We start from the raw sequence: 22,235 nt of genomic DNA, 5'->3' as shown, positions 1-22,235 counted from the left end.
CCACAACGTTCTTTCTGCCAAAGGCGGTAAACACTCTCAGAGGCTCCTCCAACATCCACGACAACACAACTTCACGGTACGCAATTGCGCACAAGCGGGACATGCGGCCCTCAGGTTTGGTATTTGGCAAACATTGTTCTTGGCCTACTTTCTGAAATACAAAGTACAGCTCGATCTGCCACCAGCCTCCATATTGAGCCAAGGGCCATGGCGTCCAACGCCAGCCCTTCTCTACCGCATCGGACAGTTTCGACGATCCGGACGAGCGTCAGTGCGGGAACCGGCGTTGGGAGTGCCGGGGCCGCTGCGTCCAGCTATAGGACGGGTGGCCAAGCTGCGCCGACGACGCCGGGCGGGGGACCGCACACCCCTGTGCGTACGACGCCGTCGGCCTTCTCGTCTCCCTCTGCATTGCGCGCCGAGGAAGAGACCATTGTGATCGAGGTGGGTGCGCGGTATCTGCGCATCGGACTGGCGGGCGATGTGGTCTGCCGAGGCACGGTGGCATTTGGGCCCGACCAGCAGCGCCGCGTGGGTGATTTGCGGGTGTGGCAGGAGGACTACCAGTACGACTGGCGGCGAGCCGGCGAGGATGGTGCAGGACGTACGTGGGACACGGCGTATGAGCTGTGGCAGATGGACGTGCGCAACATTGACGCAGGCTTGATTTCGGACAAGCTGGAGCGGGCATTGCGCGAAGCATTTACAAAGTTTGTCTCCCTCTCTTTGTCTCTGCCCCCTATTCCGTCTGGAAGCAATCACTTACTAACTGTGACAGATATCTACTAATTGATTCGCGTCCAAGGCGAATGGTGGCTGTACTTCCACCTTCGATCCCTCACCCATTATTGTCTACAACATTGGACACAATCTTTGGCCGTTTCCAGAGCCCGAGTGTGTCGTTGTTGTCGGCACCTGTGGCGGCAGCCGTGGCCGCTGGTCTGCGCAGCGCTCTCGTGGTTGACCTTGGCTGGGCCGAGACCGTGGTGACGAGTGTGTACGAGTATCGCGAGGTGTCGTCGACTAGGTCGGTGCGCGCGGGCCGCCTGTTGATCCAAAGTGTGCATGACCTGCTCGCCGGTGTCATCGCGCCGGAATATCAGGAAAAAGATGCAAAGGGTAGGCCGGTGGCTGCGACGCCAAGTGCGCGTGCAAACCGAGAGCACGTGCTTAGCTTTGATGAGTGCGAAGATGTGGCTGCGCGCCTTGTGTGGTGCCGACAAACGGAGAACGGCCCGAGCAAAAACAATGCTCGGCCGGCCGCGGCTGCACTGCCTACAGAAGGCGTTCTGGCGACCGTCGCCGAGACGGACGAAACGGAAGAGGACGGCCATTCGACGCGGCCTGGCACTGGATCGTCGGGTGCCAATGGCGCCCGTACGACGAGTGTTCCTCTTCGGTCGTGCTCACCACCCAAGACGCTCAGCCTGTCATTTGACCAGCTCGCCGAGCCCTGCGAGACGACGTTTTTTGGGGGCATGGGCGAAGGCCTCGACATACCGGCCAGCTGGGACGACGAGGAGCTCCCGATACCGCTCCTCATCTTCCGCCATCTACAACACCTGTCCGTTGATGTGCGTGCGGTCTGCATGGCCCGCATCATCTTCGTGGGCGGCTGCACTGGCGTTTTGGGTCTGCGCGGCCGCATCTTTGACGAAGTCGCTCGCTTGATTGACGAGCAGGGGTGGGAGGGTGTGCGTGGCAAGGGCTTTGCGCAGTACAAGGCGAGCGCAAAGCTACAGAAAAAGAAAAAGGGCACTCCTAACAGCAGAAAGTCGGGCCGAGACGGCGCCAGCGATGTCAACGCCAACGCCAATGCCGACGGAAACGGTAGCCATCCGATATCGCCGACGTCGTCGGCGGACTCAGCTGAATCTGCAGATGGCGTTTGGCACGATGCTGCCAATGCGCGGCCCGAGATCGACCCGGTCGAGGAGGAGCTGCGCAAGACACGCATGCGCAGCGACAGCACCGCACCGGCTGTGTCGGGTGGCCAGCCGCAGCAGCAGGGCCACATCAACGGCCAAATGCGGGCGGCAGAGACGCTGGGTGCCTGGAGCGGTGCCAGCCTGCTAGCACAGCTGCGTGTTCCTGCTCTGGCCGTTGTCGACAAGGAGCAGTGGACACAACAGGGCGGCGTCTTGAGCGCGGTACGTCCTAGTGATGTCGACGCCAAGCAACAGATGCAGCGGCAGAGCATGGGCCATGGCGGCCTCCTACGCAGCGTGGTGGGCGGTGGTTTAGGAGGAGCATCTGGGTCTGGAACTGCGAGCTGGACGCTCGGATCTTGGGGTGTTGTTTGAGTGTGAGAGGCGTGGAAGTACAAGCCTTTAGCCTTATTAAGAGTGTTTATATACCCGAGAACTACTACGATTTTGCATGTCCATGCGGTAACTCTTCACATGTTTTATTCTGTTCATTTCTTTGCTTGTTCTCCAATTGCTGAGAACGGTGTGATAGTGCCAAACAGCGGGAAGTAGTATACAATACTCGCGAGTAGTAGAATGATTGGGGCAGGAAAGAGAAAAGGAGGAAAAACTGAACGCCAGCCCCGATGCAAGAAATGATCCACCCGATTTTCGTCCCAAATAAAATTAGACAATGCCCTCCCATTTTGTGTGCGCTATCCGACTCCCGAGATGCGCCTCGCCAGCCCCTCTTAATAGTCGCGCAGTGTGCCGACAAGGCTGTCCAGCCGCATCACCTGGCCCATCAGCTTCTGCTCGATCTCGCAGTACGACTGGTACTTGTCAAAGTACTTCTTCTCGAGCGCCTCCTTCTCGCGCCCCTTGACGTCCGGACGCTGCACAAACGTCAGAACCTCCTTGTTCTCCTGGCGGTGCACGTCGCGGATGCGCAGGCAGCGCACCATGGACTTGTAGGCGTTGTCGAGAAGCGTGTCGAGCGACCGCGGCGTGTCGCAGAACCACAGGAAGAGCGTTCGGCTGGCGGACCGGTTGTTGTCGCGTGGCACCTCCTGCATGTCGACAAAGCCGTGCATCTGCATTTCGAGCATTTTGTTCTGCACGTCGCTCTTCTTCATCAGCGCCAATGTTGGCAGCGTCTTCTCGTCGAGCTTGCCTTTGTCGCGCAGAATGCGGGCAAGACGGAGGCCCTGGCGGCCGACCTTGCGCTCAATCGCATTGTCGAGCTCTGACTCGCGCAACCGCTTGAGCAGCGGCTCAAAGTCGACGGTCCATGTGCCGCGGTCGCAGTGCCGCACAAACTTGTACTTGTTGTCGCACAGGAGGAGGAGGTGCTGGCGCATCTGCTGCAGGCGCAGTTCTTCCGAGGGTGGCGACGCGGCAGCAGCAGCAGCACTGTCGTCGAACTTGACACCTTTTGTGCTGAGTGCGGCTTTGGTGGTTGCAGAACCGTTCGGTGTGTGGCTGCCGTTCAGTGAAGGGGTAGAAGCTTGTTGTAGAGGAGCGGCTGGGGGCGGGTAGGTTTCGCCTTCAGAGTCGTAGTCCTCGTTATCCAGATCGACATCTTCCTCTTCGCCGCCCTCATCGCCGCCAAACACAACGGTGTCGACCTTTGCGTGGCGTTCTAAGCGTTCTGCTGTCGGGATGTCGATTTCGTCAGCCGAGGCCTTTCCGATACCAGTAAAAACGTCGAGGTTTGGGCTGAGGTTGTCAAAGATATCTGACGTGTTGACTGCGCGCGGGCGGAAGAAGTCGCCGCCAGCAATGTCGACAAGCGGATCGGCGCGGCAGCGGGGGATCGTTTCGGTCAGCAAGCGCAGTAGAGCATCGTAGACCTGAGCAGTGGTCTCTCCAATGGCAGCGGCAGCGGCCTGCACAAGGCGGCGGTTCCGTAGCTCTACAGCACACTTTTCGTGGTTGACGCGCAGGACAATCTTGGGCTGTGATAAGAAAAGAAGAAAAAAACAACAACGGTTAGCGACAGGCGGCAACACATATAGAATACGAATGGGGTGCTCTGGTAACAACGTACGTCCAATGGCGGGTCTCTGTCGTCGCTGTAGAAGCCATTGCTCTTGTCGCCGTTGAGCAGCTTCCTACGTTTCTGGGGGCCGCCGTGCGCCTGGAGCGTGCGCTTGAGTTTGCGAGGCTCATCGCGCAGGTTGTATAGCTCTTCGGACACGCGAGTCTCGTACTCCTCCTTCTTCTTCAGACCTCGCATGCCGTCGGGGAAATATTTCTTCTTAATCATCTCGCGGGTTTCGGCTTGGCGGTCGGGAAAGCTCTTGAAAGACGCCGTCGTTACTACCTCGAGCAATTCGGCATGGATTAGCCGGCAGAGAACAGAGTTGAGGTGCTCGAGCGAGCGGATCTCCGGACCTCGAGCCCGGCTCTCGTCTTCGGGGTGGTGGGGGATGTCGCCGTTTGTGTATCCGTCTCCGTGGTGGCCGTTCGTGTGGCTGCTGCTTGCACCATTTACACCATTTGCACCATTTGCGCCATTCTTGGACGCATCTGCTTTACCGATCTTGGCTTTGTAGGCCTCTTTAAGGTCGGCGATGCGGGTATGGCCCAGGGCAAACAGGCTTTGCATCACATCGCGAGCGTCGGTGCCGTAGTGCGTCTCAACCATCTCGAGCACCTTGCCCGACCGCAACAGATTGTAGGCGGCAGAGGGGTTGGCATCGTAGACGGTTGTGCGGTCTATCCCGGTGACATAGAAGAAGAGGAGATCGTATTGTAGGAGAACGGCGAGGCCGTGACGGAGTTGCTTCGGAGTGAGTGATGTGTACTGCGCGAGCTGTGCCAGGCCGGCTCTGCCTCTGTTCAGCAGCGCCGCGAAGATGCGCTGGGGAGCGTTAGTCGAGCTTTGCTACCATGACCATACAAAGACTTGAGCCAAGACAAACAAAAGATGCATACCGATGGCAGCTCCCCGTAGATATCATCGATGACCAGGGTGCAGAGCTCTGCTAGATTCTTCGTCTGTAGAAGGTGCATGGTCAGCAAGCGGTCGTCTCGCAGTCGGTGGCTTCAGACAGTGCCTGGGTGCATTAAATGCCCATGTGCATTGATCTTGCATTAATCTTCAGCCAGCAGCGAGCAGACGGCTGTCGCATCGCATCGCGAGATCAAAACACTGAGGCCACAGATTTGCGGGGAGTGACTCACCACCAACAACATAGCGAAAAGGGCGTTCAGGGTCGAATCGGGTCTGCCAGGAGGACTTGGCGTCTAGAGATCCTCTCACTATCTCTAGAGCTGCCACATTTGCTACCGTAGAAACATTGAGAGGTGATGGTGGACAAGAAGCAGACCAAAAAACGATATTCGGAAGGCTCTATGTCGAACTTTTTTTTGGCGTGGAAATGGAGTTAGCTGCATTTGGGCCCTCTAATTGGGCGTGCTAGAGTGGACACTGACGTTTTAGTGGATAATCCCGTGGTTTTTCTCCCTGCATTTGCTCTACTGTGCCGACCTTAGGGGAAGGCGGCGCCTGCTGCATCTGCTGCAAGTAATCGTCAGTGCTTATTGCAGTTGCTGCACTGAATGCAGGCGGCTGGGTGGGCGACGAGTAGTTAGCGGGGTTGGCCACGGACGGCGACAAGGGAGTAGCAAAGGGAGCCACCTGCCTTGTTTGTCATTTTAGGGCGGGTTGCATCCTCAGTACTGACGCCTGGTGTTCGCTGTTTTGCAGCTGGCAGAGCATCCCCGCTAGACCGGCCACCAGCTGGCACAGCTCCAGTTTTTCCTGTATTTCCTCGTCGCAGGCCGAAAATTGCTCGGAACCGTCGTTAGGCCGTTGCTTCCCTCACGCGAAATGAAATAAGCCGCTGGCAATTGGACGTCCGCCCGGGTGAGAAAAAAATAGCACCAGCTGCCCGTCTTTGCCTGCAAGCCGCCCCATTGCCTCATTTGCACCTTTTTTGCAACCTCGTCGCATCAACACCCAACAACCACCCGTCAATTGAGGTTCCCCACCACCTCGCCGACTCGAATTTCGCCCCTGTTTCCTCGTCGCCCATCCCGCCCATTCTCCTCACAATGATCTCGAGATCCGCCGTCTCAAGGGCAGGCCAGCTTGCCCTCCGGCGGCAGTCGTGCGCCCAGGCGCAGAGCCGCGGCTTCGCCGCTGCTGCTTCGTCGTCTGGCGCCTTCGAGCCGACCGAGGTGTCCGGCGTCTCCGTCGTGTCCAAGGATGCCCAGGGCCCGTCCACGAAGCTCGCCATCGTCGCCAAGGCCGGTACCCGTTACCAGCCCGCCCCCGGTCTGACCGCGGGTCTTGAGGGATTTGCTTTCAAGGTGAGCCCGACCACCGCAGAAGGCATCGGAGGACCTAGAGGAGGATTGTTCATGCACAACGATGCATGAGCGAGCTCCGTTGAGGATCGAGAACCGGCTGGAGGATCGTCGGGGGACACAATTTGGGCTCGCGTTGAGAGATTTCGACGTACTGACATGTCGCCTATCTAGAACACCCTGAAGCGCTCCGCCCTCCGCATCACCCGCGAGACCGAGCTCCTCGGCGGCGAATTGACCTCTTACCACACCCGTGAGGCCGTTGTCCTCGAGGCCAACTTCCTCCGCGAGCACCTGCCGTACTTCACCGAGCTTCTGGCCGAGGTTGTTGCCGAGACCAAGTTCACTGGTAAGCGCCGTCCTGATGTGTTTTGGCGGGGATGGAAAAAGGAAGAGAAGGAGAAAGGGGACGAGAAGACGTGGAGCAAACCAGAGCAAAGGGGGGCATAAGAGAAAGAGAATGGTAGATGGGACGGTTTCTCGTCCCCGTGTGGCGCGACTGCATATATATTCAAACGTGTATCGTCACGCGCACCAGACTAACCTGTCTCGCAAAATTAATAGAGCACGAACTGGCGGAGGAGATTGAGCCCGTCCTGCACCTGAAGCAGGCCAAGTACTCGGCCGACAGCCTAGCCGCCGCCCTGGACGCCGCCCATGCCGTTGCCTTCCACACCGGCCTGGGTGAGGCCCTGAGCCCTTCGACGACTACGCCGCTCAGCAGCTACCTCAGCCACACCGGTGTTTCCCAGTTCGCCAGCTCCGCCTACTCCCGCTCCAACTTCGCCCTGGTCGCCGACGGCGCCACCCAGGTTGCCCTGAGCAAGTGGGTTGATCAGTTCTTCAAGAAGTCCACCGGCTCCGGTAGCGCACTCACCAGCGCCCCTTCGAAGTACTACGGCGGCCAGCAGCGCATCGAGTCTGCCTCAGGCAACGCTATCGTTATTGCCTTCCCGACCAATGGCCTGAACGCCCCCGACGCCACCGTCGAGGTCCTGACGTCCCTGCTCGGCGGCGAGTCCAGCGTCAAATGGTCCCCCGGCTTCACCCTGTTGTCCAAGGCCTCTGCCGGCGCCCACGGCGCCAACGCTGTGGCCCGTAACCTTTCGTACTCGGATGCTGGCTTGCTGACCATCCAGGTCACTGGCCAGTCTGCCGGTGCTGTGCGGGCGGCCGCCGATGCGGCCGTCAAGACCCTCAAGAGCGTCGCTTCTGGCTCGGTCTCCAAAGAAGATGTTGCCAAGGCTATTGCCAAGGCTCGTTTCGATGCCCTGACCGCCCAGGAGCCCGCCAGCGCTGCCATCACGGCCGCCGGTACGGCCGTCCTTCACGGCCTGAAGACCTTCCAGCCAGCCGATGCCAGCAAGGCCTACGCCGGCGTCACGGCTGAGAAGCTGACGACAGTACGTTCTCTACCTCGCCCATTTCTTTATTTTTGATCCCCCACATAAAAGCCATTTACCGTACTGACTTCTTTCTCTCTCCCTAGCTGGCTAAGAAGCTTGTTAACGGCAAGGCGTCCTTTGCCGCTGTCGGTGACCTGCATGTCCTCCCCTTCGCGGAGGATGTCGGCCTGACAGTGTAAGAAGGGTGACTTGTTGTGTCTATGCGCGTGTTTTGCTTTTACCGTTTCTGCTGCGTAGGTCGGTTGGATCCTTTTCTTTTCCTTCTTAATTTTGGTTTTAGGTTCAGGTTGTCGATTCATCAGACGGGAAGCGATGGCCGGAAAAGAGAAGAGCGCAAGAAGTGAGAAAGATAGGGATGGGCCCAGAAATACGGAAAGAAACAGAGACAAAAAACGAGAGAAGAAAACCCCCTTCTTGTATCAACATTCGTCCAAAACCAACAACTGCGCAACTGGACAACAAAAAGACGTGAGTTGTCGTTCGGCGTGGTCAGTCCGCCTTCTTTGTCGGATATTGTGCATATAAAGAAAGAAAGAAGCCTCTATTTAAGTTTTTAAGGAGCGAAATTGGTGACTAGCGAATCTGAAAGGTTTTGAGCATGTTGAAGATAAATTCACGCAAAAGAGGTGGGAAAATGCCACCCCTTATTGTCGATGAGTTGGCCCATTTTACAACTGAAGTTGGGGATTTTTCGCCGTACAGAATATGTTCGTTGTAGACAGCGACGGGTTGTCCACTGTTTGTTTGGGGTGTGGTGGAGAATCACGTGATGTCCCGGCTGAAGGCGGCCGGAATATGTCGCGCAGCCGAGCTATTTTGCTGGTCTCTTGAGATTTTCCCCTTGAAGTTCGAAAACGGTTTTATTGCCGACCGCACCTGTCCGCACCTGTGCGCTACATCCCACGATCACCACCACCCACCACAATCCGATTTGCCCTCCGAACAACACCCATCCTTTTCAAAATGACCTTTGCGTGGAAAGCCGCTGGCCTCTCGTGAGTCACCCAACGCGAGCGCAAGACTGCGGACGAAACCCGACAACAAAGCCGAGGCGACGGACGCGAATGTAGAGCTGACCAATTCTTTTCGCAGGTACAACCGCTACCTGGCAATTGCCGGTCGCGCCGTGCGCCGCAGCCTGAAGGAGGACAAGAGACTCGTTGCTGAGCGCCGCGGCCAGCTCGACCTCCGCTTCTCGAAGTGGCAGGTAAGGAACGGCCCCATCCGTCCGAATTGAAACACAGGAACGACAGGAAGACGGACAACTGACCCATTGTCGAACACAGGGTGGAAAGCAGGGCGAGCCTAAGAACGTGGCCGACGCCCAGGCCGCTGCCGCTACCGAGGCCGCGTCCGCATAAACGACGACACCCATGACCGGACGACGGATGAAAGAGACCCGACAGGATCCTGGACGAGCCGGAAGTGTGGATGCCGAGGAGAAATCTAAATGATAACCCCGACTCTGCCATCCGTTCCGTGCTCGAGGACGTGAGGATTAGAAAAAAGAATGGTCTCGTGTGACAATTGCAGTCTTGTGGATGCTTCGACGCAAACGCCCCCAAGCCAACTGTATGTACTTATTTTGTCGGGGACATAGCGACAAGGCGAAAATTTAAAGGCCCTTGTACGTCTTTAGAGCCATAAATAAAGAGAACCAAATTTTGAAATTCAATCTTGAATTCGCCAATTAGGTGGATGGAGCTCTTGAAGCCGTAGGTTGTTGGACGCACCTTCTTGTTGGATGCCAATAACATTTGCTGTGTGAAGCGCACAGTCGAGCCTTCCGCGTTGGTCCGCCACAGTGAAGGCTGCTAACGCCGACCAACAGGCAGGTTCCTAAGAATTTTTAGCGGTTAGTTGGCGTTCTGGTTGAAGCTCCAGCAGGTCTACCCAGGCCCAGATGCTTGTCTTCCCAAGACCCCTCCAACGGCCCTGGAGTTTGATACAACAAATTTCGTGATCGGATTTTGCATGAGAAGCTTTTACTCTTAAGTGTTGTGTTTTAAATATATGTTCGTCTGCTCTTGCCAAAATCTTATCTGTCTCGCCGTTCCTGGTTGTTTCTTATTTGGGAACCTGTCGCGGGTATAACGAAAGAGTGACGGAGCTTGTTGGCAGGCTCCTTCCCCAGAAGTTTTAAGTGCGTCTGCACCAATCTAGCTTCCTCACGAGTCACGCACTACAGCGCAACTTTTGAACCTTTGACATAACTGATACCCCTGGCGCAAAGCGAACGGCGCATCTCGGACCGGTTGCTTCTTGTTGTGTACTCTGCGTCGCGTACGGCCATTTCCCCGCCGCTGCCTCGTTGAGACTTGCGCCCACTCATCCACGGACCCACGAGAACCCCCACCATACGTCCAACCGCATGATATAAACGACGCCCAAACCTCCGCCTTCGCATAACTGCGGCCTCCGGTCCTTTAGATCGGTAAAGATGGCCAGCGACGCGGCCCGGGACGCCTTACGGCTACCCCGCGAAGAGGCTGTTGTCAACCAGGGTGAGTGAGCGCATGCCGTCGGCCTTGACGTGCTCTCATCCATAAAACCTTTCGTATCTAATATGCGTCGTAGGCCTCGAGGGGCTCTCGCTGACCCCAAACTCTGGGTCACCACCAAGATCGCCGCCTCCGCCGGCGTCTTCGTCGACAAGGATTACCAGCAACGGTGTTGTATCCATAGATATAACGTCTAGATTTACGGCTGCAGCTTCGAGTATGTCTCATGTCCCCTCGCAACCGCACACAATCTCTTGGATCTTGTATATTGACGTACCATGCAGCTCTTGAACCGGGAGACATTGTCAAGGATGGCTACTTTACGCTCTTCGAGTCCGTTGGTGCCTTGGAGGTGAGCATTGCTTCTAGCCCGGCTACATCTCGTTGTCCTTTCTTACAACTGTTTTTTCTAGATAATGGACCCGAAAATGGACAGCGGCTGCGTCTCAGCGGAAGAGTTGGTGGACAATGATCACCAGCAACTTATGCGCTCGCTGCTTCCGGCCGAAGTGGTTGGCATTATCGATCAGCTTTTATGTTTGGAGGTGCGTTTCTATTCCTACGTGTGCGCCGTTTGACTCGTAGTTGCCTGACAAAGCATATATCTAGATGGCATGGCACCTTGGATACCCGCTGTCACAAACGCTCCTGACAAGCATCTACATGACTGGTATTCTTAACCCCCCGCCACGAACCTTGAACGAAGCGGACTATATGCGGCGGCAGAGCGCTGAAGGGACCACACGGTCTCCAGCTCATGCCGTCCTTCGAGCATACTGCATCGCCGTGATAAAGACGGTGGGAGATATTATTACCAGCTTCAAAAGTGAAGTGTACTACGAGGTTAGTCATGTTTCAGCACTATTGTCTAGATGGCGTATTTTGCGAGAAAAAGAGGGGTTTTTTAACTTTGAACAGGAAGAGGACATTGCGACAAACACGTATCACTTGTCTCTGCTCGAAGACGTGGGCCGCGACGAAATCCGCCAGGTGCTCCAGGAAGCGCGCACGGCAATTGTCGAAGTCGGGGACGCTTGGGCGGACACCGTGTCTCTGGCCCTGGAGGCACGGCTTGACTTCCGCGAGACGTTTCTCACGGCCATTGAGCTGGCCGAACTGCGGATACGCCCCGATGCCTTGAAAGTACCGTGGACGCAAATGACGGACGCAGTCAAGAACATTAAAGAGTCCCACGATCTAGGGATTGCAGTGCCTGCGGCATTCAACACGAAGATGCAAGGCCTTTTGGCCAGCACTATGCCTCCACGGCCAATTGTGCAGCCCAGTTTTGAAGACGCTGTTGAGCAATGGTCTCGGTTCTCCACGGACGGTGCTGAGGCGATGGGCATCCTCGCGTACGAAGATCCCCAAAGTTTACTGGTATGATGTTGTCTTCCATGATGCCAAGAACGTGTAGTAGAAGGTTAACTGGTATCCCAGAATTTTGTCCTTACGTTCCAAGCCAAGAAGCCACAGCCGCTCGCGTACATACGGGTGCTAATGCAAAGTTTCATCTTTGCTGAAAACATCATGCTTGGCGAGCATAGCATACGACAGATTATGGACGACGACCTGTCGATCGTGGTGCTTCCAGCCAACATTCTTCTTGACCCGATCAATGACGAGATCGAGGTGGCCAGGGACCCGCGCTTTGCTCTTGCCAAACATATGGAAGAGTTCCGGATACGGTCGTTCCCCGCGTACCTGGAAATCTTTCGCACACTCTGCCAGAATCGAAGTCGTGCGCGGCGTATGATGTGCCACATTCTCCACGAGTGGGAGCGCGTGCAGATGGACGCGGAAGAGATTGACAACCTCGTGGAGTCAACCCTAAACGAGATCCCGGAGAATAGTCTCCTGGCCGGTACCGGGCCCGGCGACAAACCGCTGCCGCTTTCTTCGTGGGCCTTCCTCTACAAGATCCGGCTGATGGAGTGGGTCGTCCAGCTCGGCTTTGAGCTGGAAATCTACCAAGCAGACGAGCTAGCCGGCATGTACTGGTACCTCAGCTACCTCGCCAAGAGGCGAGTGATGCACTGTGAGCGCATCCGAGCCTTCACGCTGCGCAGCCATGGAGAGATGCGGCAGCGGGGTGGCGGCCGGGCGTTACCGGGCGATCAGGAGGCCGTGATGACGAAATCGCTGACATTTTTGCGGACGATGATGCTCGATGCGTCCGTGACGTGGGAGCTGGCCGATGCACTGTCCTGTCTATACGCCGCGCTGCACCGCACGGGGCTTCTCAAGACGCCTGTGCGGCCTTACAGCACGGACGAGTTGCGGTACGAGCTTCGTATGCGGCCCTTTGCGGCCATTGGTCTACCTGCGCTGCCGTCCTTTGAGACGTTTCAGAAGGAAGCGCAGCAAAGCACCTCGACTATCAAGGCCATTCTGGACTATGCCGAGAAAGCACTTGGCGGCGCCAAGAAGGGCTGCGAGGCGCTGACGCGCTTCACCGAGGCAGAAGCCTTTTCGGCCCATCACCACGAACGGTGGCTGTCAGGCACCAAGGGCATGCACAAATCGGCGATATTTGCGGGCCTCGCGGTTGCGTCTCTTAAGCGGGAGGTGGTTCGGGTCGAAATGGATGCCCGTAGCGTGGGCAACGGATTAGAAAGCGACGTAGGAGCGGCGGCGCTGAAGCTCACGGCGCAGGTCCCGAAACCTGACAAGTGCTACCATGAGTGGTGGATCGTCCCAAAGGTGGCATCAGCCACGTCGTCGTGATGACGGCTCGGTGTTGCGCGTTGTTGTGCGATAGTCGCATCAGTTCGGTGGCTGGAGGTGACATGGATTTTCAAAACTAGAATTAGAGCAGTGATTGCGTCACGTCGCATGACATAGTAGAAATGGTTATAAAGTATCGTATACACAAGCCTCCTCTCTGTGATTTATTTGCATTTTTATATTTACAGTCGTTTTGGTTGGTATTTGACACCGGTACTCAAGAGTACTTCATAGAACAATCTAGATCATGCACAGAGACAGAAAGGAAACATAGAAAATAGTGCGTGCAGGGCAAGACGCGCATGCCAGACTAGGAGATGTTCCAGCAGCCTCTGGGTGGGAACTGCCGGAGGTTGGCGTGTAAAGTAAGGAGCAAAACAGACGAACGCCATGGTATATATAACAAAGTGGATGTTGACACGATAGCTTCTCGAGTGAGGCTATCAATGGGTTGCCGGATGGTGTGTTTAAGCCCGGATCGCCTTGGTCTTCGACCGCAGCAGCACGGTCTGGTTGTAGAGGACGTCCTTGAGGGCGAAGAGGAACGCGGCGGTCAGCACGCTCTGCGTGATCTTGGGGCCAATGCCTGTTGCATGTTAGTAAGTGGATGCGAGACACACAGAAACATAGTTTCAAACGAAAAGCGACGGAAACGACAATGCATGGCGAGCAAAACATACCCTTGTAGAGACCGGCGTAGCCCTCCTCCTTAATGACACGACGCAGCGACGCCGTCACACCGCCCTCCTGGCGCTCCTTGGCAACGTGCATGCGGCTCTTGACGGTGATGTAGGGGTAGGTGATGCTCGTCGCAAAGAGCTTGCCCAGGGCGCCCAGCACAAAGGCAACGCCGGGCGTCACCGGCCGCCGCTTCTGGACAGCGTTCTTGAGCTGCTCAAACAGCGTGTACTGCAGGATGGGGTTGATGACAAGCACCAGCGCGGGCACGACGCCGGCAAACAGGGCGCGGGGGCCCTCTTCGCGAAGCAGCGCAAGCAGGGTGCCGATCGTGGACGGCTTCTTCGCGGCCTTTGCCTGCTTGGACGCGCTTCCGGCCTCCACGTCCGCCTCCACAGCCCGCTGGCGCGTCGTCATGCGCGTGTTGACCACCCAGATGGGGTTGGTCAGGATGACGGTCGCGGAGCCGGCCAGGGCGCCGGCCAGCATGGACTCGAGCGTGGTCAGCTGGCCCGCAACACGGCCAGCAACACCGGCCGCGCGGCGCTCAAACACGGCGCGGGTCCACTCGTACCAGTAGTAGTAGACAAAGTTGGTGATGCCGATGCCGAAGACGGCCGAGTCGAGGCCGGCGTACAGGCCGGCGACGCCCTCGCGGGCCACGATGCCCTCAACAGCCTTGAGGAACGACGAGTCGGCGCGGCGCGACTCGACCTGCGCACGCGTCGAGAGGGTGATGAGCGGGTAGGTCAGGACAGTGGCCAGGATGCCACCTCCAGCACCAGCGATGGCGTGGGCGACATTGTCGTTGGCCGGAACGGTAGCGGCGACAGCCGAAGACGAGGTTGCGGTGGTCTCAGCCACGGGCTTGGAAGCAGCGGGAGCCATGGCGACGAATAGAGAGCAAGGGGGAGGATGATTCTGTGGCGGTGACAATGTGGTGATATTGTGGCGATGACTTTGGTGCTGCGATGCGGAGAGAGCGCGTTGGTAGGCTGGATCGAGAGGCGAAAAACGCGACCGGCTCGATTCTCCCTTTTTTTGTTTTATACGGAGGAAGTAGCACAAGCTGTTTTCGTTCCTTTCTAGACGCCTCCCTTTGTTTCTTGAATGTCTAGTAATAGCACCAAATTAAGAAATAAGAACTTTTCATGCAGGGGAACACCAATCGAGGTAGATGCTCCCTTTTGGGGTATGCATGCGATGCGGGAAGGCGCGAACAATGACGAGGTTCGTTCCTGACAACCCCTCCAATGCCGAGGTAAGTTGTACCAAATGCTGCAACCCCGGGCCTTCTACAGGCCCATGGACTGTGCCTTCCCGTGGAGGAGATTGGGGTTCTCCAGTGCAGGTTGGGGCAATGACTAGGGGCGAGCCACTGAACCACTTTTTTTGGGGCTGGGCGACCCATGCGGCAAGTGCATTTGGCGGTCGGTTGCAAATACCGTGCGTACTTTCCCGAGCGTCGGCTTCCGCTCCCAGCTGCCCTCTATCTGCTCAGGGTGGAAATTTCACGTGCAAATTCTGAAGGAACGATCAACCATAAAATGTGGGATGGTGCATAGTCTTTGGCATCTGCATGACTAAGAACGGAAATTGCATCGCTGGCTTGTGACGATACTTTGGAGCAAAATACAAGAAAGAAAACAACTACCCCAATGTCGGCGCATGATCAAGATGCCACTGCAACTCAACGGTCACTCGAGGGTTATTGTCTGGTCACTTCGGCAAACATCTTGCGGGCGAAATCGGGCCCCAGGAATGCGACGATGAGAATACGTAAATCCCAAATGTCATACAATGCACTGACCAACCTTGTTTTTTGAGTGATGTTTTTCGACCTAGAAAGGCAGAGATTGCCTCGAGAACATGGGACGTAAGAGGCTGATGAGATCAGGTTGTCGCAATGCCAAGCAAGAATGCTCGGATACGTAGGCTATGCTTAAATCCGAATGGCTATATTGCATATACCACACTCGACTTGGAACCGCCCGCAATGGACAACAGGCACAAAGGCACGCCCTGGAAATACTGCCAAAAGTTTTGTTACCAAAAGCACCTCTGATTTCCCACCCCTTTGTCGACGCCGTCACACAAACATCCAGGATAAGACGCCACAGTCGTAGAAATGTTCCGAATTGTGGGGAGTCGCGCATCACCCACGTGGCAATGGCCTGATATTGGGTTCATTTTCAGCAAGATTTTGGCCAGAACAGTCGTCTCGTTTTGATGCGAGGTCTCGATGAAGAGGCTAAAACTGGGATATCATGAAAAGAAAATGGCGATCTGACTTTTTCTACTTACTTTGACAATCTAAGCCTTGTGTGCTCTCCGTACCCTGCCTAACTACATCCTTAAAAAGCTGGGCCGAGATCTAGAAGACCTTTTTATTGACGGTATATTTACTTTCGTCTAATTTACTTGACCTCAATATTGTTTCATTTATTCATGATCTAAAGACAAATAAACGAAAAGAAAAGAAAATAAAGTAAGTTATACAGAGCCGCATGTAAGACAATCGCCAATGCAACGGGCGACATAATCTACGAACATCTAGCTACGTTTTGATTTAATTTTGTGGTTTTTTTTTTAAAAAAAAGTTTTTAAGTTTTTGACTTATGCTTTTTGCAATCGAAAAACTTGCCAGGTTATCTACATGATTTACACGCAATCCCCCCCACAAAACAAAAGTACTACGCATCAGAACCAAAACCGTCAAGGTACCGAAAACATATTTTCTAGACGTGGTTGTCTATGCGAATGTAGTCATTGTGGTGCTATTCGTGTTTTTGGACAGATTTTCTTTGTGTTCTAGACATACTCGTCCGTCGCCAACCGGAAAGTTTGCTCCGATCTAAATATGACAAGCGTCCGACTAGAAAAAAAAAGACCGGTGAAAGACCTTAACGTTGGGGGCAACAGTGAATTGATGCTTTTTCCCTTTGCCCTTCCATTTCGGGATATTTGCGCGCCGTCGTTTTCATGAGAGGCGTCTGTTCTCTTCACTTGGCGAATTGGTGAGAACGTCATTGAGTAAGAATTGACTGTGGGCCGTTGCAAGGTCTTCCGGAACAGTATCTGAACTTGTCCACGCATTTTGGAACAAACGCCGTTCCGCCATTCTCCCTGGGATCGGTGCACGGGGTGCTGCCTAACACTATTCTCCAGTAGCGGGGCACGAAAAGAACCCCTACTTTTGTTCGTCTTGTAACGACGTATCTTTGCCGCTGATGCTCCCTTCCGTCCTGTTTAGAGTGACCTACCAGTGTCCCTGGAAAGCTCCCATAGCATGACGGAGGCCAGGTCTGGGGCGAATATGCAGATGTCGTTCTTTGTTTTTATTCGACCAATTGTAACGAAAGGGGACTTGAAAATACCCCACCGGAGTTTTCTTTCCTAATTGCCCCCTGGAGCTGTTGACCATACCTCCAGCATGACAAAATAAAGCGCACTCACAAACCGTTTTAGCACTTTAACAGAGCAAGGAATCCTCACTGTAACACTCTTAACAGTGTAGGGAACTCCACTAAATAGCCTTGTGAGTGCGCTTTTTTTTGTCCAGGGGGAGCATACTTGACCGGTAGAAACATTTTACCTTTTTGTGTTGTGGATGGAACGTCATGGGTCCACCTTCACGCACACCATTCAGCCCTCCCTGGCTGCCCTCTTCCTCGATGGAGGTGGATTGTGCAAGCCGTGTAATGGAGCGAAAGATGCGAAAGAAGACGGGCGCATAGGAGCTAGAGTGAGTGCAGACAGAGCGCGACGCGGTCTCGAACTTTGCTGTCAGGCCATATGTCCTTTCCCAAGACGTATCCACCACGACGCAACGAGCACTCAACTAGGGGCTGCCTCCGAAAGGTCAGATACTTGATAGACCGCGGTGAACTTTCAGCGCTGAACGACAAAGCATGTTCATGATATTGCTGTTCCTTTGCCACTAGAGCGGCTCGAACTGCGATGGCACTACGAATAGTCAGTCGACGTTAGTCCCCAGACTTCTAGGCTATCGGACAATTTCCTCCGCAGCGACTCGTTGAATGATTCTCCCATAGACATGCGTGGCGTTGTGTTTGTAGCTGGATGTGCAGTATCTTTTGTTCCTCGCTTCTCTGCATACCTTGAGACTTTTGTATCTAGAAAATACCAAAGGAATCGACTGTGGTGTAGTATTGTGTGTTTCTGTCTCGGCCTATCCGAGAATAAGCGTTTGCCAAGGTTATGGTCCCATTTCGAAGCCACTTTAGTAAAACTTCACCGTACTTTCTATTGTACGACAGCTGCATATCGACGGTAACCTTTACATTCAGTGGTTGATCCTCATAAACAAGAGGTACTATTTTTGGATCTGCGTGATACATGGATCGAGGAGGGTGAGAGGAGACATCGTGTGTAAGTGAGCGGAGAGGACCCTTATGACAAAAAAAACTGTTCTAAACAAAAGTCGATTGGCGTTGCAATGATCTACGAGTTGGGCGCTTTTGCCTAGACAAAAAGAGGTAGGCGCGTAACTACAGACCTCATAGGACGTTTGAGGGCGTTTATGTAGTTGCTAATTGCGACAGACTACTACAAAAACGAAAACAGAAGGAACGATCTTGCTTCAGAGAACCTAAGGCGATGAGCAAAAGCTTCCCCGGAGTCTTCGAGGAAGGTGACGACACAAATTGAAATCGTACAGCTGATCCGAAGACAAGAGCAAATCCAGAGTAAACAAACAAGTACAAAAAATACAAACGAACGTCTTGTTTTACGTATTTCTTCGATGTCCGCCATGCACGGCTCGCGTCAGGATCAGTGTCAAGGCTGCGCCTTCCCTCGCGGTCCTTTTCTTGTACAATGGAGGCAGGAGCCTACGACCTATGTAGAAAATATTTTTTCCCCAGGCAACTGCCAACCAAGCAAAGAAGGCACTTGCCCATTTAGAGGAACCAACAGACAAGGCGGGCCCATTGTTGTGATTGCCACCGACTCCGCCCGGACGCCAAAACGTCTTCCCACGTTGTCGGATCTCCAATAGGGCCACATCGAGCCTCCGACCTGACGGTTCCGAGACACCGTCGCTTTGCACCCCACTGGCCTTTGTTCCACGCAACGTCTGGATCCGCCACCCGGCGTCGCCACAAGTATCACGGACCGACACATCTCGCAGGGACGAGGACCGCGCGTCTTGGGACTTTTCCTACCTACGAAGCACAACCCGGCGCCGCTACAGCATGGCTTGCCGCGTTCCAGGCGATGACATAGTCTGAAAATACATTTGTCCATGTTCGTTGCCAAGGTCTTTTCTTCTCTGCCGTTGCGAGCCGGCTCTCGTCTGCGACATGCTGGCCACCGGACCGTCGCCTCTCGAGGATCTTGGCGACCTCCCTATTACTATCGTCTATTTCTCTGCTTGGCGTTGCCTCTTGTGGACTGAAAAGGAATCCTATTGAGAATCCTATTATATTATTTTCATCGTCCCAGCTTGTCTGGCGTCTTCGGATCCTCTTTTCTTTTTTCCTTATTTTTCTACTTTACCTTGACGGCATGCGGCCTTGTTTCCCCTTTATCCCAATTACCCTCAACTTTCATCTTTAGTCTTCAGTTCCACTCCTTGCTCTATTTCTTTTTTCCTCTTTATTTCTTATTTTGGTTCTTCTATCTACGCAGCAAGGGCATGTGCCCACTGCCCAGTGTTTGTTCACTGATATTGCTACTGCTACTACTATTACCACTATCTTTATTGTCATTCGGTTCCACAACCTAGCCTTGGCTGCCTCCCTCCCATATGAGCAAGCCCTCGCCATGCAAAGCCAAGCCAGTGGCTTCTTCGCGTCCCAGTCGACATCAATGTCTCGTGCTTCGTCAATAAGGAGTGCTGGAGGGCAGCCTCCGTTATCAGCAAACAGTCTCGGCGTCGTCCCTGGTCAGCAGCAGCAGCAGCAGCAGCAGGGGAACGTCCGTCCCGCCATCCTGCCAGACCGCACCGTCACAGCAACTACAATAGAGGATGCCTACGTGTCGTTTATCCTTGCCTGCAACCCGGCCGTGTCGCCGGCAACAGACACGACTGCTCTACGCGAGGCCTTCCGCACACCGCCCCGGAGCGATGGAAAGAACTTTAGTATCTTCACGCTCTACCAGCTGATCTGCCAGTTGGAAGAACGAGAGATCAAGACCTGGGCTGAGTTGGCCCTGAAATTGGGCGTCGACCCCCCCGACCAAGACAAGGGACAGAGCTCCCAGAAGATCCAGCAGTATGCTGTCCGCCTCAAGGTATGTTGCAGCAAAATGCATAAGCCGTAGCCTGTGCTCTCCCTCGCCCTGTTTTTTATGGTTTGTTGTGGCTGCTCGTCCTGGCCTACGACAGTTTGGCTCACATGCAACGTTCAGCGCTGGATGCACTCGATGCACGCAAATGCTTTCTTCGACTATCTCATGGACCGGCCGCATCCCTACTGGACCGACATCCCCACAAGCCCGTACTCTGTTAGTGAACACCTTCGCGATGGTGTTGCAGCAAAAGACGACATGGCCCTTCGGGCCTTGATTCCGGAAATCAAACCGCGCCGTGGCCGCCGCCGACCAGACGACGACTCCGACCAGGATACTCTGTCCAACCACTCATCATCACATCGACCGCGACTGGACGACTACGTCGACGACCTTTCTGCTCCAGGCTCCGGAACTTCGTTGGCAAGCCGGTGGTCCACTCAACCGGACAGCAGATATGACTTCGGGGTCCCCCTCTCACATGCACAGGAGACGGGTCCGCAGCATGTATCACCACCAGAAATGAGTGGGTTCGGCCCGAATTACGTTCAGGCACCCACCCCGGTCGCAGGTTGGTCAGCGAGCCTCGATGGTATGGGCACATCGCTCTCCGAATACCCACAATCGGGCATCATGCCATCCTCCAGAACAAATTATTGGGCTGACGAGCCAAAGCCTGCCGCCGCGGGTTCTTCCGCTGGGCAGTCATCGCGCCGCCCAGGCCGCCGGTACGGTGCTAAAGTCGTGTCTTCTGCTTGGCGGAGTAGTGGTGCAGGCGGCTCCGGAAAGACGCGTGGACGGCCCCCAATCAACCGCAACGGACACCATCACAACTCGAACGCCCAAGAACCGGTTTTCCACCAGACATCTGTGGTCAACCTCGACCGTACCGCTGCAGCGTTTCCTACAGCAACGTCATCGTATGCCTCACATATGGAACCCACAACAGCTGCTCCGCTTCCGACGATGCAACTGACCAACATGAATGTCCCCACGACGTCATCACTGTCCTCATCGATTCCTCTGCTCACATTGTCCGACAGCATGAGCTCGTCTTCTACTACAGCGCCATCGCGTAGCAACTATCCAAATCACTTGCCTTTCCAGGTTCCTTCGAAACAAGGAACCGACATACGTGTGACGTCTCCGTCGTCACAGCATGTGTCCGACCCCATTTCTAGCTTTGGTATGCATTCCCCATTCTCTGCACCAAGTACGAGTGCCCTCTCCGAAAAGCCACTGTCTCTGACAAGCTACGGTACAGGCACGCTAGACCTACCGCTCAATATGAATTTTGCGCCAGATGCGACTGCTCATCACAGCGAGACACCGAGTTTAGGTGCCACTCACCCGCCGGTGGCAGCTACCAATGTCGGCTCCGCAACAACGGGGGCGTCGTCCGTCACACCTGAGATCGCAACAAACAGCCGGGCGCACAAGCACAAAGAAGACCGCCAGTTGCCGCAGATGACATCAAAAACACCGCCTATGTACAGCGTACACTTTGGCACTGGGGAAGCCACCGACCGCACAAACATTGACGAGATCGAGGCGTACTTTATGACCGAGGTCTTTGCGGCGGCGTGGTACGATGAGAACGACCAGCGGATCCAGCCATGCAGCGTCGAGGAAGCTGGTGCCCTCGTGGACAGCATCATTGAAGGCCTGACCAAGGGCGCCGCATGCAAGGAGGCGTTTTTAATCAACCTGGCTGCTCTTGCCGGCAGCAGACTTCTCATGGCAAACACAGGCGCTCGTATCAAGCGTCTCGAGCAGACGACCGAGTACACAAAATACGACTTCGCCTGGGAGCTGCGCTTCGGCGACGTGTGCGGCCAGTTCAACATTACGGAAGCGGTAGAGCACGCTCGTTGGAAGAAGATGACGGCAGATGTCAAGGCGTCCGTAGCTCGAGCGGTTGGCCTCAAGACCGAGGCCGAGGAGCGTCCTCAGCAGCCGTATCCTCCGACACGAAGCACTGGGTTCGATGGTTCACACCCAACGAGCTTGGAGGGCGGCCGGATGCACTTCCCCACACAGAGCAACAACCTCGACGACGCCGGCCGCTACGAGGATATGGTGACAGGAACTGTCCCAGCTGTCAACCCTGACATCCAAAGCTACTGTCGTACAGCGGACGTTATGGCCAGCGGCATCGGCTATGGCATGCCCATGACCGCGCATCCGCCCACGGCGGGCGGTGCTCTGGGATCTGCCGGCGACTCGTTGCCCGCTACAGCCAGTCCAACGAACACAAATACCCAAGACGAGATCCTGGCCCTCGCCGCTCTTTGGGAGAAGAAGTACCGTAACCTACTGCACCTCTTGTACAAGCGGGACCGGCAGTTGGACCGGACACGGTGCGCTGTACTGCAGGGTCTTCAGGGGGCCTACGATTACGACGATATTGGAGATATCTAATGATTCATGCCAGAGACTGATTT

The 22,235-nt window shown here is 55.1% G+C and overlaps 8 protein-coding genes across 8 annotated transcripts; 6 read left to right on the top strand and 2 right to left on the bottom strand.

Moving 5' to 3' along the window:
• Nucleotides 1-207: 207 nt before the first annotated feature.
• Nucleotides 208-2,303, top strand: SPSK_08753 (uncharacterized protein; the record flags this gene model as incomplete). The annotated part of the gene is made up of 2 exons (XM_016735341.1): nt 208-710; nt 806-2,303. The coding sequence occupies 2 exons, from the start codon at nt 208-210 to the stop codon at nt 2,301-2,303; spliced, it is 2,001 nt and encodes a 666-aa protein (XP_016588100.1).
• A 356-nt stretch (nt 2,304-2,659) lies between these two features.
• On the bottom strand, nt 2,660-4,925 carry SPSK_08673 (DNA-directed RNA polymerase III subunit RPC3; the record flags this gene model as incomplete). Its single annotated transcript, XM_016735263.1, has 3 exons — nt 2,660-3,865; nt 3,958-4,773; nt 4,848-4,925. 3 exons carry the CDS (start codon nt 4,923-4,925, stop codon nt 2,660-2,662), a joined length of 2,100 nt encoding a protein of 699 aa, XP_016588099.1.
• A 1,044-nt stretch (nt 4,926-5,969) lies between these two features.
• On the top strand, nt 5,970-6,674 carry SPSK_09788 (uncharacterized protein; the record flags this gene model as incomplete). Its single annotated transcript, XM_016736358.1, has 2 exons — nt 5,970-6,227; nt 6,399-6,674. The coding sequence occupies 2 exons, from the start codon at nt 5,970-5,972 to the stop codon at nt 6,672-6,674; spliced, it is 534 nt and encodes a 177-aa protein (XP_016588098.1).
• A 17-nt stretch (nt 6,675-6,691) lies between these two features.
• On the top strand, nt 6,692-7,809 carry SPSK_09469 (ubiquinol-cytochrome c reductase core subunit 2; the record flags this gene model as incomplete). Its single annotated transcript, XM_016736041.1, has 2 exons — nt 6,692-7,627; nt 7,714-7,809. The coding sequence occupies 2 exons, from the start codon at nt 6,692-6,694 to the stop codon at nt 7,807-7,809; spliced, it is 1,032 nt and encodes a 343-aa protein (XP_016588097.1).
• Nucleotides 7,810-8,593: 784 nt separating this feature from the next.
• On the top strand, nt 8,594-8,991 carry SPSK_10022 (F-type H+-transporting ATPase subunit epsilon; the record flags this gene model as incomplete). The annotated part of the gene is made up of 3 exons (XM_016736585.1): nt 8,594-8,625; nt 8,723-8,837; nt 8,917-8,991. 3 exons carry the CDS (start codon nt 8,594-8,596, stop codon nt 8,989-8,991), a joined length of 222 nt encoding a protein of 73 aa, XP_016588096.1.
• Nucleotides 8,992-10,070: 1,079 nt separating this feature from the next.
• Nucleotides 10,071-12,858, top strand: SPSK_08503 (amino-acid N-acetyltransferase subunit Mak10; the record flags this gene model as incomplete). Its single annotated transcript, XM_016735098.1, has 7 exons — nt 10,071-10,134; nt 10,208-10,348; nt 10,416-10,483; nt 10,545-10,676; nt 10,741-10,974; nt 11,050-11,511; nt 11,572-12,858. 7 exons carry the CDS (start codon nt 10,071-10,073, stop codon nt 12,856-12,858), a joined length of 2,388 nt encoding a protein of 795 aa, XP_016588095.1.
• Nucleotides 12,859-13,325: 467 nt separating this feature from the next.
• Nucleotides 13,326-14,424, bottom strand: SPSK_09484 (solute carrier family 25 (peroxisomal adenine nucleotide transporter), member 17; the record flags this gene model as incomplete). The annotated part of the gene is made up of 2 exons (XM_016736056.1): nt 13,326-13,444; nt 13,539-14,424. The coding sequence occupies 2 exons, from the start codon at nt 14,422-14,424 to the stop codon at nt 13,326-13,328; spliced, it is 1,005 nt and encodes a 334-aa protein (XP_016588094.1).
• Nucleotides 14,425-19,323: 4,899 nt separating this feature from the next.
• Nucleotides 19,324-22,212, top strand: SPSK_08473 (uncharacterized protein; the record flags this gene model as incomplete). The annotated part of the gene is made up of 2 exons (XM_016735069.1): nt 19,324-19,794; nt 19,912-22,212. The coding sequence occupies 2 exons, from the start codon at nt 19,324-19,326 to the stop codon at nt 22,210-22,212; spliced, it is 2,772 nt and encodes a 923-aa protein (XP_016588093.1).
• Between the last annotated feature and the right edge of the window lie 23 nt (nt 22,213-22,235).

The sequence above is a fragment of the Sporothrix schenckii genome (assembly GCF_000961545.1).
Source record: "Sporothrix schenckii 1099-18 chromosome Unknown Cont44, whole genome shotgun sequence".
Lineage (NCBI taxonomy): Eukaryota > Fungi > Ascomycota > Sordariomycetes > Ophiostomatales > Ophiostomataceae > Sporothrix > Sporothrix schenckii.
The sequence above is the reverse complement of the archived record's forward strand: the minus strand, read 5'-3'. Positions and strand labels throughout refer to the sequence as shown.